General features: G+C 35.8%; 1 protein-coding gene across 1 annotated transcript in view; it reads left to right on the forward strand.

Annotated features, from left to right (window-relative positions):
• Nucleotides 1-8436, forward strand: part of LOC129530569 (uncharacterized) — a 53562-nt gene extending 45126 nt beyond the window's left edge. Inside the window, exon 5 of the mRNA XM_055377338.1 lies at nucleotides 8277-8436. Within this exon, the coding sequence (XP_055233313.1) occupies nucleotides 8277-8327 (51 nt within the window). The 3' untranslated portion in view covers nucleotides 8328-8436. The remainder of the gene's footprint in view (nucleotides 1-8276) is intronic.
• Nucleotides 8437-13422: the final 4986 nt, after the last annotated feature.

Here is a 13422-nt window from a genome sequence, read left to right on the forward strand (position 1 = left end):
TTCTTAAAACATTTTAAAAACCACTGTAGAAAGATGTAAATAGGGACTGTGCAGTATTTCTGACATATACTATAAAATTATTAAAAAGCCAATCAGTATTCAACATCTTTTACACTAAAAAGCCATCCAGTTGAAGAATTAGAAGACAGTTCACTCAGGTGTTATTTCAGGATTTACATTAATAGGAACACCAAATACTTCTGAAATTCTTGGAAATTGTGTATCCCTGATAGGTGTGATAGAAATCTCTGCTGGCACATTTTCATGATTCATCTATCTTAGTCATCTGTAATCTGCAGTTGTGCTGTTTTTCTTTCTTTTCCAAATAGTATTTTATAATTCAATGAAAATGTTTAAATGCTTGAAATTTACATTGTACAGGAAATTATAACTCTACTATTGTATCATTAAATAGAGATCTCTCCTTTTTCTTACTATGTGTTTTCCCAATGAGCATGTATATTTTGGGATCTTTTTTCTCCTAGTCTATTGAATTTCCAATCTTATTATGAAACCTCCATGATATTTTATTCAGTCTTTTTTATGTCACCTCTTAGTTACCTAATGTTAGCTTTTACCTGTTCCTTAGCAATGTTGATAAAAGCTTTTTTTCCTATCTTCTCCAGGTCTGTGAAACATAAGTATAGCTACCCCAGGCTTAAACTAATCTCAAATACGGTTAGTGTACATGATCATTACCCTTTATCTTTGTTGAGTACCCTAATTTCATTTTCCATTAAAATTATTTTGTGTCCACATATGTAATCATATCACCCTTAGTAACCTAGTGTACAGACAAATTATAGGTAAGGCAAACTAAAATTTTAAATTATGTTTAAGCTAATAAGGGATTTAAAGTTTTAAAATGCTTTAGATTGTACACTCTTCAATCTGGAAGAGAAGAACTTTCATGCACAGCAACTGTTGTGGCTACTATTTATGTACTGAGTTACTTCAGCAAGTGCATAAACTGGCAGTTATCAGAGTGGATTATATTCTGGGTGGCATAATAAATATACTTTGTCATCTCAATAAAACAATTGTATGTGTATGTAAGAATCTGAATTTTATTCAGCCTTTTGTGTAGTCATGCTTTAGACCTCAGTAAACAACATGCAAACTTGTATAAGAATGTTGCTCTAATGTTAGAACATTTTTTTACTCAATGGCAGTGCTACTTTCTACTGAAAACTGTGTTCTAATAGTGTATACCTTCAATTACATGTTAGCAATCATAAATCAGTTTGTAAAATAATAAACTAAATACTGAGGTAAGATAATTTGCTGTTGTTGACCATGTATATAATGAAAGGTTTATGGCAACATAAAGCTAAAAGATATACTAAAATTATGAGTACTCTGCCTTTTTCCAAAATAGACTTATGGAGACTCATAAAAATACATGAGCAATAGGATAAAACTAAAAATAAGTAAGGAAATTTGGCAATGGAAAATTTAGATAGGATAAATATGAAGACAATAGAGAGACCCCCCAAAAATATGTAATTCCAGGCAAACCACAAATTTGGCCCCATACCTTTTCAACAGTCAATACAAAGAAGGACATATGAGCCCTTAATCTGATTCTTACTATTTATAACATCACTTGATATAATGGCATAATAATAAGACATCCCTTGATAGAATGCAATGAAAAATTGTCTTAAAGTAGCCAACTTGCAGTAGAAAAATACCAGTTTCATAGGGCTGTTTCTAATAGCAGCCTTCAAACTAAGTCAGTGGTATAAAATCAAGGCCTAAATGACTAAATTAGATTTCTTTTTTTTTTTTTTTTGAGACGGAGTCTCGCTCTGTCACCCTGGCTGGAATGCAGTGGCATGGCTTTGGCTCACTGCAAACTCCACTTTCCGGGTTCAGGCGATTTCTCCTGCCTCAGCCTCCCAAGTAGGTGGGATTACAGGCGCACACCATAACACCCGGCTAATTTTTTGTATTTTTAGTAGAGACGGGGTTTCGCTATGTTGGCTAGATTTGTCTCAGACTCCTGACCTCATGATCTGCCCATCTCAGCCTCCCAAACTGCTGGGATACAGAGGTGTGAGCCATCGTGCCCGGCCTCCTTGGGGATCTTAAACAGTGCATTCTAACTACACAGCGTTCTGACACATCTGTTAAGACGATCATAATCTTGGATTAAGTTCCAAGGATATAATTTAAAGAATATTGAAGGTAGGATGTTTTGTCACCTTTTTAACATCTTTTATAAATATTTCTTCCTATCCTAATTGTGTGTCATGGCAGAAGTTACTTTTTATGCTTTTAAAATGATACTGTCTGAAATCATAGTGTTATTATGAGGGTTAAATGAAAACAATGAATGGAATTCACATAACATTGTGCCTTGTATATATTAATTGCTTTAAAAAGGGTAGTTATTTTACCTCCTATCTAAGGCTTAAGTTATGAGAATGATAATACATATTGAGTATATGTATTTTCTGTTGCTTCCTAAAGGGCAGAGCAGTAGCTGTGATAGTTGACTGAGTTAGGAGTAAGGTTGACATCTTTTTATAAAAGTTGAGAAATTTAACAAAATCATGCATCTCATTATAAAGAAATCCACTAAAGAGAGTAGCTGTGAAGAAGGCCAAGATTTTCATCAGGAAACACTTTTAGGGTGCTCTGTCATAGGTAAATGGCTGGTCATTGTTGCAACATTATTTTCATGATGATACAAGGATACATTAACCATGTCTGGAAATTTTACACTAAAAATCCATCTAGGAGATACAACCAGATATACTTCCTGAATAGGAAAAGTGAATGGTAAGAAGCCAATCATGCAAGATAAGAGGAAAGAACATTCCAGGGAGAGGGAACAGACCACTACACAGACCTTGAGGAGTGGACTTGGCATGATTCATGAACAGACAGCATGTCATTTTACTTGGAGCATAGTAGCCTACTAGGTGGGGGTAGTAGAGACATCATCAAGGTGAACAAAGGCTAGATCATGTAGGCTTGTAAGCAAGGGAAGGAGTTTGGGTTCTGTTCAGTCTGCAATGAGAAGTTTTTGCAAGGTTTAAACATGGAAATGCTACATATCTTAATTCACCCCCTGTTCCTCAATATATTTACTCATCATTTAGCTTTAATTCCTTTTACTTCACTTAAGCTTTAACTCCAGCCTCTTTTCTTTGGTTATCTTTGTATTTCTTGGCATTAAGTCCTGCTGCTTTTCTTTTACCCTAAATTCTGTCAGTCTTCTGACCTTTCTTATCTACCTGCCAATGATATGGTCTAGCCTCTTTGGATGACATCCATGATTTATTTTTTCTTTCCAGAGATTCTCTTTTATAGACAAATCACTCAGCCCAGTGTCCTGCCAGTAATGAAAATTGGCAGATGGTAGGGTGTGATGGAAATTAGAAAGCAATGCTGATTTGGTCCTTCTTCAATTTACACTATATGACAGCTATTTTGACTTTTCTTGCTGTTCACCAATGCTTTTATTCTTATGTGTTGTCTGGGCTTTCTTAACCAATAGTTTCATCAAGTTTAAGGATCTGTGATAAGCTATGTTCTAATTTAAACTCAATGTTTTTGTCTTTTTTATTTATCTCTTCTCTTTTTGCAGCTGTCTCTTAGGAAATGACCTTCTCTAAAGATGATCATTTTGTTTCCTCTCACTTTTCTCCTGCCATAAGAACCTTGCTCCCTTTACTCCATTTAGCTTCACTGTATGCCACTGTTGGCATTTCATGTCTACTTTTGTGTATACTCAAATACTCATCACTTTCATTGATCACTAGTAAAGTTTACTGAGGAGTCAATTTGATTAGTAGTCAAGAGCCTGATCTTAGAAGCCAAATAGACCTGGATTTTACTCCTCTCCCCTCTTAAATTATCTTTAGTTATAGCCTGTCTTTTTGCTTTTTCAACTGTTTAAAGAAAAATTTCTTAGTTGATTATTGCTTTAAACTTAATGTCTCTGGCTTACAGACATGTGTGTCTAAATATTCATATTTAATTTCTGTGATGACACCAAACCTATCCAGTAGTATCGATAATCTTCTTATACATGACCTCCATAAGGTTGTTTCAGTATTCCCACACATCTTCTCCCTGACTGGGAGGGTTGGAACCAACCTCATTTCTTTGTGTAGTGCTTTTAAAAATAATATTGTTTTCCACATAAGGCATATTAAGTGCTTTTGCACCAGATGTATTACATGGATGTTTTTCTTTGACTAATTTATTACCAATGATCCATAGTAATCAGATAAGACAGCAAGGTTGTCAGTAAGGAATTGGTGGAGATCATCATAGTCTAAAAAGTGATTTTTGTGACAATGACAGTTGTCTTGTTGCAGAGTGAACTTTGTTGTATATAACAGTGCTGTGCAGTATAAATATAATGTGAGCAACATAAGTAATTTTTCTAGTGGGTATGTTAAAAATTTGAGGAAAAGGAAACATTTGGGAACAATTGTAGTAAATTTTATTTAATTCAGTAATCCAAAATAGTAATATTTCAAATTTTGAGATACTTTTTCCCCATTAAGATTTTGGAATCCAGTGTGCATTTTATGCTTACTGCATACCTCGATTTGAACTAATTACATTTCACTTGTTCAGAAACCACATGTCGCTAGTAGCTACCATGGCAACTTGAAGTGTCAGGGGAGCAAACTCTAGAAAGTTTCACAGAAGCATTTTAGTGTTCTTAGGAGAGTATAATAGAAAAATGAATTGATTATCTGATAATTAGTTTCTGATAATTAGTTGAGTATTCCCCCAATTTTTAAAAGTTTTACGGTGAGCAAAAAGAGATCAATTTTTCAATGTACATATTTTGAAAGATAAATACTAGTACTCTCTTAATATTAAGAAACATAACACCCCAGTTATGTCTTTTCTATCAAAAATGAACCGATTTATGATGCTTCCATTGTTAGATTAATGATTTATTTTAAATGCCTATCACTTAAAGAGCCATTTAAAAGTGATTTTAGCAGTAAGTCCTTCACTTAAAATATGTTCAATAAGACTTGATTCATGTTAGGCAGTTGGGGATAAAAATTTAAAAAAGTTAAGGCCCCTGTCCTTCAAGGATTCACAGAGTTGTGCTGTAAATAAATGATTATGTAACAGAAGTTTCTTGTAAGCATATGGGTAAAAGTAATATTCAACAACTAAATGGGTATTTGGGTGTGGTAATAGGTATTCAGGAAATAATGTGCAGAGTTTTTTTTTGAGACAGGGTCTCACTCTGTCCCCCAGGCTGTAGTGCCATGGCACAAACTCTAGTCACTGCAGCCTCCATCTCCTGGGTTCAAGCGATTCTCCTGCCTCAGCCTCCTGAGTAGCTGGGACAGGCGTGTGCCACCACACCCTGCTAATTTTGTATTTTTAGTAGAGATGGGGTTTCACCATGTTGGCCCGGCTGGTCTCGAACTCCTGACCTCAAGTTATCCATCTGCTTTGGCCTCCCAGAGTGCTGGGATTACAGGCGTGAGCCTCTGTTCCCAGCCATGAGCAGAGTTTTGAAGTCTGGGAGCACAGCAGAAAAACAAAATTTCAAGCAGAGGGAACAGAATGTGTAAAAGCACACAGACATGAATAGCATGTTATGTGAGGTGCATGGCAGACAACCCACCATGACCACGAAATAGTGAGTGGTTCTGAGATTCAGTTGGAAAGGGAGATAAGGACCTTTTTGCCTCATACTTGAAAATTCTGATTTTCTTTTAGGTGAAAAATGAGGTATTGGTGGAGTTTTAATTTATAAAGAGGTTAACAATTAGATTTACATTTTTGAAAGATTGTTCTGGATGTGTAGAAAATGATTTAGAGAGGATGTCAGAACCGTAAGTAGAGATGATTTGATGCAGAAGATACTGCAGTTAGCGAGACAGAGTATTAGGTAGGTGCAAAGGTAATTGCAGTCTTCGCCATTAAAAGTAATGCCAAAAACTGCAGTTACTTTTGCACCAACCTAATATGATAGACTAAACTATAAACATATAAGGAAGAATGATGTGTAGGAAGTTTAATACATAAGAATTGGGATCTGGCTGGATGTGTTGGGTCAGGGCTGAGTTCAGAGTCAACAATGATACTAAGGTTTCTGCCTTTATCTATTCTTGAGAAAAATGGATGATGTTTCGGGTTTTTAAAAAAGTTTCACTTTAGAGCAGTTGAGATTGAGTGTTTAGAACACCTGGCTATTGAGATCCAGTAAGACTTGAAGAATAAAGGTTTGGGGTTTATGAAAGAATTCTAGGGCCAATAATACAGATTTAGGAATCATGGTGGCATTTTATGGCATGAGAGTTGATGTGATCACAAAGGGAAACTATGGGGGATTAGGAAAGAAGGAAAAGGATGAAATCCTAAGAAACTCCAGCATTTAGAAAGATTGTATAGGTACAAAAGCCAACAAAGGAGGATGAGATGAAAGTGGGGGAAAACTAAGGAGAAATTAGGAGAGAGTTGCCGTGATAGAAACTAAGGAAAGGGGCGTTTTAATGTGGGAGTGGCTAGCAATGCAAATGCTGCAAAGTGCAAAAAGCCAAAGACTAAATCGGGTTTCCTATGGGCATTGGCAGCCTCACTAATGTAGCTTCAGATGAGTATTAGGTGCTAAGCCAGCCTTCGTGAAGTATGTCAGAGGTCCAGCCAGCGTCCACATTTTGAAGCCTGTTTTTGTACTGCCCTCAAGCAAGGAATTATTTTTACATTTTTAAAAGAGTGTAAATAAAAACAAAAGGTCTGACTTTTTGTCAGAGACTGCTATGGCTCACAAAGCCTAAAATATTTACTATCTGGCCCTTTTCAGGAAAAGTTTGCAGACTCCGGTACAAATAAAAGAAATATATTTTTACTCTGTTTCAAGATGCTTGACTGGAAAAGAAAGAATGTATGAGTCAGAGAGAAATTGATAGGATTGACCAAACTTTCAAAAAATGGAAAAAAGTCTGAGTGCGGTAGCTCACACCTGTAATCCCAGCACTTTGGGAGGGTGAGGCAGGAGGATTGCTTGAGCTCAGGAGTTTGAGACCAGCCTGGGCTATGTGGCGAAACACCGTCTCTACTAAAAATATAAAAGTTAGGTGGGCATGGTGGCACACGCCTGTAATCCCAGCTACTGGGGAGGCTGAGGCGTGAGAATCCCTTGAACCTGGGAGGCGGAGGTTACAGTAAGCCTAGATCGCGCCATTGCTCTCTAGCCTTGGTGACAGAGTGAAACTGTCTCAAAAAAGAAGGGAAAAAAAATGGTTCATGTACTTTGTGATACTTGTTAAATACAGGCATATTTTATATATATTATCAAAGGTTGGTATGATAAGCTTGACTGGAAAAGAAAGAACATATGAGTCAGAATAGTAGATAGGAATGATCAAACCTTCGAAAAATGAAAAGATTCATATACTTTGTGATACTTGTTATATACAGGCATATTTTTTATACATTATCTAAGATTGGTATGATTTTAGAATACATTATTTTCCTTCTTATTTTGCAATATGCATAAGTTTAACTGTATATTTGGCAGGGCAGTTTATCCTTATATTTTCTGTTTTATATGGTAAAAGAAGTGTTAGTACATTTTCTTTTAATCCACATTTAGGGATGGATGATGCCCATAATGATGTGGATTTTAATGCTTTTACAACTAGAAATTAATATAGAAGAATATATAATTAGTATATTAAGTAATGTGTTTGTGTATGAATATGTAGCTTCTGTCTTTAATGTTCTTCCACATAAGACATTTTCCAGTAATTAAAAAAAAGCCCTTATGTGATTTGAATAGTCTGTTTATGCTTAAGAAGCATCTTAGTCTAATTGATATTAACGTTTCTTAATTTTGTCTCTTGTCTGATTTTGTAATTTCAAAATATATTTAACATTCAAAGAAAATGTTTATGTTACACTGCAAAGCATTTCTCAGTTGGTATTTTCCTTGTTTGGTTCTTTCCAGTGAGCATATATTGAGCATTAATTAGGTGTCCAGCATTATCATTGGCATTAGGAATAGAAAATTAAAGAAGACTTGCTTATGGTCTCAAGTAGATATAGCCACAAATAATTGCAAAACTATACGATTAAATTTAATGTGGTTACATTTAGATTAAATACCCTACAGTGTTTTTATTGATACCTCTTTCTGATTAGATGACAATTCAAGGTGAATAACTTCAAATGTCTGAAAGGTTCATGATGCAAATCCTTTCAAATGATTTTACTGTATAGTCAGAAAAAATTTAAATTCTTATACAACAATTTCATTGTTTTACTGTTAATTATAGCGAAGGAAGATGCAAACTGTGCAGTGTGCGACAGCCCGGGAGACCTCTTAGATCAGTTCTTTTGTATTACTTGTGGTCAGCACTATCATGGAATGTGCCTGGATATAGCGGTTACTCCATTAAAACGTGCAGGTTGGCAATGTCCTGAGTGCAAAGTGTGCCAGAATTGCAAGTAAGTTTTCATTTCAATTCAAAGCTGTGTATTGGGTTTAAGAGGGACCCTATTACTAGACGCTAAAGGTTTGTGTAATATAATAGAGGTTGTTCATATTTTGGCTGTATTCATTCAGAGTGACTTCATCATACTTAAGAAAATTACTGGATATTAACGTTTATATTATTTTGAAAGAAGTCTAAACAAAACTGATTTTAATCATTTAAATTGCTCTGGTAGTCTAAAGAGCTAATTTAAATTTACCAACAGTTTAAAAAATAAGTGATATTAACAATTTAAAACAAGCATGAGAAGAATAAAGTAGCTTGTCTTCAGGGGCACCGGGGAGGGGATGTGATAGGATTTAAACCTGTTACTACAGACGTAGAAGAATTAGAGTTGAGCCAAAACGTCAGTCATGTGTTTGAATTTCCATTCCAGGAAGGACAATTTCTACTATTATTTTAATGTACATCTGCATCTCTCTAAAAGGCACCTTGAGTAGATCCTGGTCAGCATAATTCGAAAATGAAATATGTGGCATTTAAAAATTTGTAAGGGGGTTATCTTTTCCTATTGTATTTCATCTCTTGGTCATTTCTCCAGTCTTTTCTGTGATTTCCGCTTGCACCCCCATGATTCTAATGAGCATGATAATTTGGGGATGTTACCAGCATCTTCATTTACAGGCTGAGAATTTTTGTTGAAACCAGCAAGAATTATGCCCAACTGCCATGATCAGCCTGTTTTTATTATTTAGTTTTATAAGAAATAAGCATCAATATCTTAGAGTTACGTGACATAAATAGGAATACGTACCTTCATATTTTGGTAAAAATTAGATAAAATATTCAGTAAACATTTATTCGATACCTTGTATCTGCACTCAGTTTCTTGGGAAGGATTAAAAGAACTTGAAGGAAGAGTACTTGTCCTCCAAGATCTTTCCATGTAGCTGAAGAGATAAAACATGTGACTTTTTATGGAGAGGTTGAACTGAATAATAATTGGAGGCCAACTGACCCATCTTCCTGTTGACTTCTGTTTATCCCACAGATTTCATTCAGAGATTCCTCTCTCAGCTCTTCTTGCTTTCCCCGTTTTTTCTCTTCCCCTCCTCTTGAATTTAAAATCATAGTATCTGAAAGTGATTATAGTCAAAAATCTCAACAGAGATAACGCTGTAGGACAGGGGCCCAATCTTTGGGGGCAGAAGAGTGTTTAAAGAAAGGTTTTAGGTTTTCAATTATAATTCTTAATAATTATGACAAGGTTCATCTTTTGAAATAATTATTCAGCGTTTAATTGCTTAATAGACATCCTAAGCACTTGAAACTGCATTACATTTAATTATCACAGTAATGTTTATTATTCCCGTTTTATACCTGAAACTCAGAGAGCTTTAGTCTAAGTTGTTTAGTGACACAGCTAGAAAACAGCAGCCTGAATACAAATAGAGATCTGATGCCAAATTTGATCCTCTTTACGTTATATGACAGTCTTTTCAATTTGCTGTGCCAAGATTTGTTCTTTCCACACAGTAGCACCTAGCAGTTATAACGCCTTCCTCTCAAAAATTATATTTTAAAAGTAAAGATCAGAGGCTATTCATCTTGCCTCAACCCTTCCTCCTTTGCAGGAATCCTAAAATGGCTAGAGCAAGTTAACCGTAGGTGAGCATTGAGTAAAGATCACCATTTAGGAGGCAATCCTTATAGCAGGGTTACCTCTGTTACTATCTGCAGAGACAAAACAGATATTGAGGTATTTATGAACTGTGCAGTTCCCAGGACTGATGATTTTCATGATTACTTATGTTGCAAAACATAAGTTTAAAGATAAGCCATCATTAATGCTATCTTACTTTTTAGACAATCGGGAGAAGATAGCAAGATGCTAGTGTGTGACACGTGTGACAAAGGGTATCATACTTTTTGTCTTCAACGAATTATGAAATCTGTACCAACCAATGGCTGGAAATGCAAAGTAAGTTGTTTATTTACTTTTTAAAATCCTCTGTATGTTTTATATGGAGAACAGACAAATCGGATATCTATTCAAATCTATATATTACCATCACCTTTTTAAAAGCAGCTTTATTGACATATAACTGACATACAGTAAACTGTACACTCTTCAAGATAATGAACATAGTCATCACCGTCAAAGTTTCCTGGTGCCTCTTGGCTTGCTTTGTGGCTGTTCAAACCCAAACCCTCTGTCTTCCTAGTCTGCTTTTTCACTATAGATTAGTATTCACTTCCTAGAATTTTTAATAAAAGCTTCATATAGTATATACTCGTTTTTGGTCTGGCTTCTTTAACTCGGTGTAATTATTTTGAAATTCATCCCTATTGCTGCACAGATCAGTAGTGATTCTTTTGTATTACTGAGTGCTGGAGATACCACAATTTGTGTATTGAATCACCTGTTGGTGAACATTTGGGTCCTTTAAAATTTTGAGCTATTATAAAAAATGCCGATGAACTCATTAACTAACTTCCTACCTCACTTGGCTTCTGCCCCTTCAGGGTGAGGTGTTCAGAGCCGGGTTGGGGGCAGTGGGGTAGTGGAGATAGCCCTTGGAATCCAAGGTGCGGTTTAGCTTTTAAGCTTAGTCTTCCTGGGCTGCTGGTGTCGCGAGGTTGAGGGATGGAGATGACCCTCAGGTGCTGCATGGGCCTGGAGCGGGTTTTCCCTGGAGCTGGAGAGGGCGTGATGGCCCGTGTGCGGGAGTGGAAGGCACAGCATTGTCATTGCCCTTCTCGGAACTGCTTTCTCTAGGGAGGAGGTGGAGGGCCTGGGAAAGGAGGGTGATGTGGCCAGAACCCCTGGTCCCTGGCGTGGGGAGGAGGTGGGAGCAGACGCAGAGAGATCCTGTACCTGCACCCTGTCCTCGCCAGTGAGGTTTGGCACCTAGAACTGCAAGCAGTATTACCAGGTTCTGCTGTGGTCTTCAGCAAGTTCTACTAGACATCTGCCTGAGTGGTGGGGGTTGAGGGGAGGGGCTTTCTCTCCTTGGGGGAAAAAGAGCTGCTGGGTAACTGTGCTCAGCTGTGGCTACCTGGGAAGTGGGGCCTGAGGGCTGAAGGATTGTGATGAACTCTGGCCTGCTTCCTCAGGTAGTTCAGATTCCTTCTCTTGCTGAATGACTTATCACTGGAAAGGAAAAACTCTGCTGTTTGACTGATTTGTATATTTACACTCTTATCTTCACTCAGTTCCTCTACTTGCCTTTTTACTTTAATACGAAGTTGAATTTGTAATTCATTTTCTTTCCTAAGGAAAAAGGACATTTAAGACTATAAGTTTACCTTAGGCTATAGCTTTGGCTGAAGCCAAGTTTATTGTATTTGTAACTTTATGTATGTATATACCTTAGCTAATAACTATGTTTTTTTAAGTTGTGCTGAAGTATGTTAATTTATGCTTTCATTTCATTTAATCAGAGAATTTAACTAAGGTAGGTTTTTTAAAATAAATGTTTTGATACTTGAAGTATTGACTTTTTAAAGGTGTAGCATGTGTTTATTAATTTCATTTAGTTAGATGAAGTCCTTTTACCTTATTTTTTGACTTGTTGATTCAACAAGTTACAACTGACCACTATTAATTGTTCCTATCAATTTATCATATTTTTAAACAAATAACTTGTGGCTGTTATTTAGCAACAGTGTTAATATATTGTGCTTTTTACCAGTATAAAATTGTTCTTTATTCTATGTAACGTGTTTTTTGTTGAGGGATCAGGAAGGGCAGGTATTTTGCTTTGCCTGACACTATGGCCACGTAGGGTGTTAGTTTAACAGTTGAATGGTTATCTTTTCACATCTTATTTTGGATTCTTTTGTGTTATAAAAATGTATCTTTTGAAAGCTTAATAGAGTTCACTGTTTGGATTGATGGTTGCAATTGAAATGCTTGGCTGTTTTGAGGCAAAATTTTTCTTATAATTTCTTTCTATTTTTCTCTTCTTTTACTTCCTGCAATGATTTATAATTCAGAATCTCATTTTGTGAATGTAAATGATTATAAATATTAAAGATATAAATTTTCTCCCATTCCCCACTGAAAATGAAGTTTTTATTCCCCTTTTCTCTGATTCGATTAACCTAGATTGTAAACCTTGTCACAATTTTCTTGCAAAAATATATTTCCTCTGTTAATTCCAACTTTACCCTCAATCTTTTGGAGTCTCGGTTGTGATCCTTTAAAAATAATTATAAATTTTTTGAAACCCTACATGTCAGAAAGAGACTGTTCCTTTTAGGCTATAAGAACTTGGCACAGTATAATGTTTCATATTACAAATTTTTCTTTTTTATACTCTGAAAACATTTTCTTCAGTTTTTTCAGTTTATGCTGTCACGAGAAAAATCTTAACTTGAAAAAATTTAATCATAATCCTTTTTTTCTTCCTGAAAGCTTTGGGAGATGTGTGAATCCCCATCCCCGTCCCCACCCCCCGCCCCAGCACCTTTTTAAAAAAATATATTCACTTAAAAAATTACCTTCTTTACACTCTCTAATAATATCTAGTAACTACTGGATAATTTTTGTCTCTTGCTCTTAATCTTCTTTATTATGGTTTTCATTGTCTTGAGAACTGGTAGAGAATTCTGGGTGTCTTTCTCAGCTTGTTGTGTCTCCCCTTTGGTGTGCTTCTTTTCGATTTGCTCTTTGTAATCTGCTATTCTCTTTTGAGAGTGAGAGAATTACATAAATTCTGGGAATACTATTGGATACTTAATCTTTTTATTCTGCTCTATGAAGGCACTATAGTGTGGTGGTTCAAAGCTTATGCTGTGGAGTCAAATTGCAGTTTTTTCAGTTACTAAATTGATGATCTTTGGCTACCTGTTGAACTTCCCTAAGTCAGTGTATAGAAGGTTAACGGTACTTACCTCACAGGGATGTTGGATTTAATGAAGTGGTATCCATAAAGTGCCCAGCACAATGCCTAACACAAAGTAAGTACAGAAACAGTTACCA

Source organism: Gorilla gorilla, chromosome 22 (assembly GCF_029281585.2).
Source record: "Gorilla gorilla gorilla isolate KB3781 chromosome 22, NHGRI_mGorGor1-v2.1_pri, whole genome shotgun sequence".
Taxonomy (NCBI): domain Eukaryota; kingdom Metazoa; phylum Chordata; class Mammalia; order Primates; family Hominidae; genus Gorilla; species Gorilla gorilla.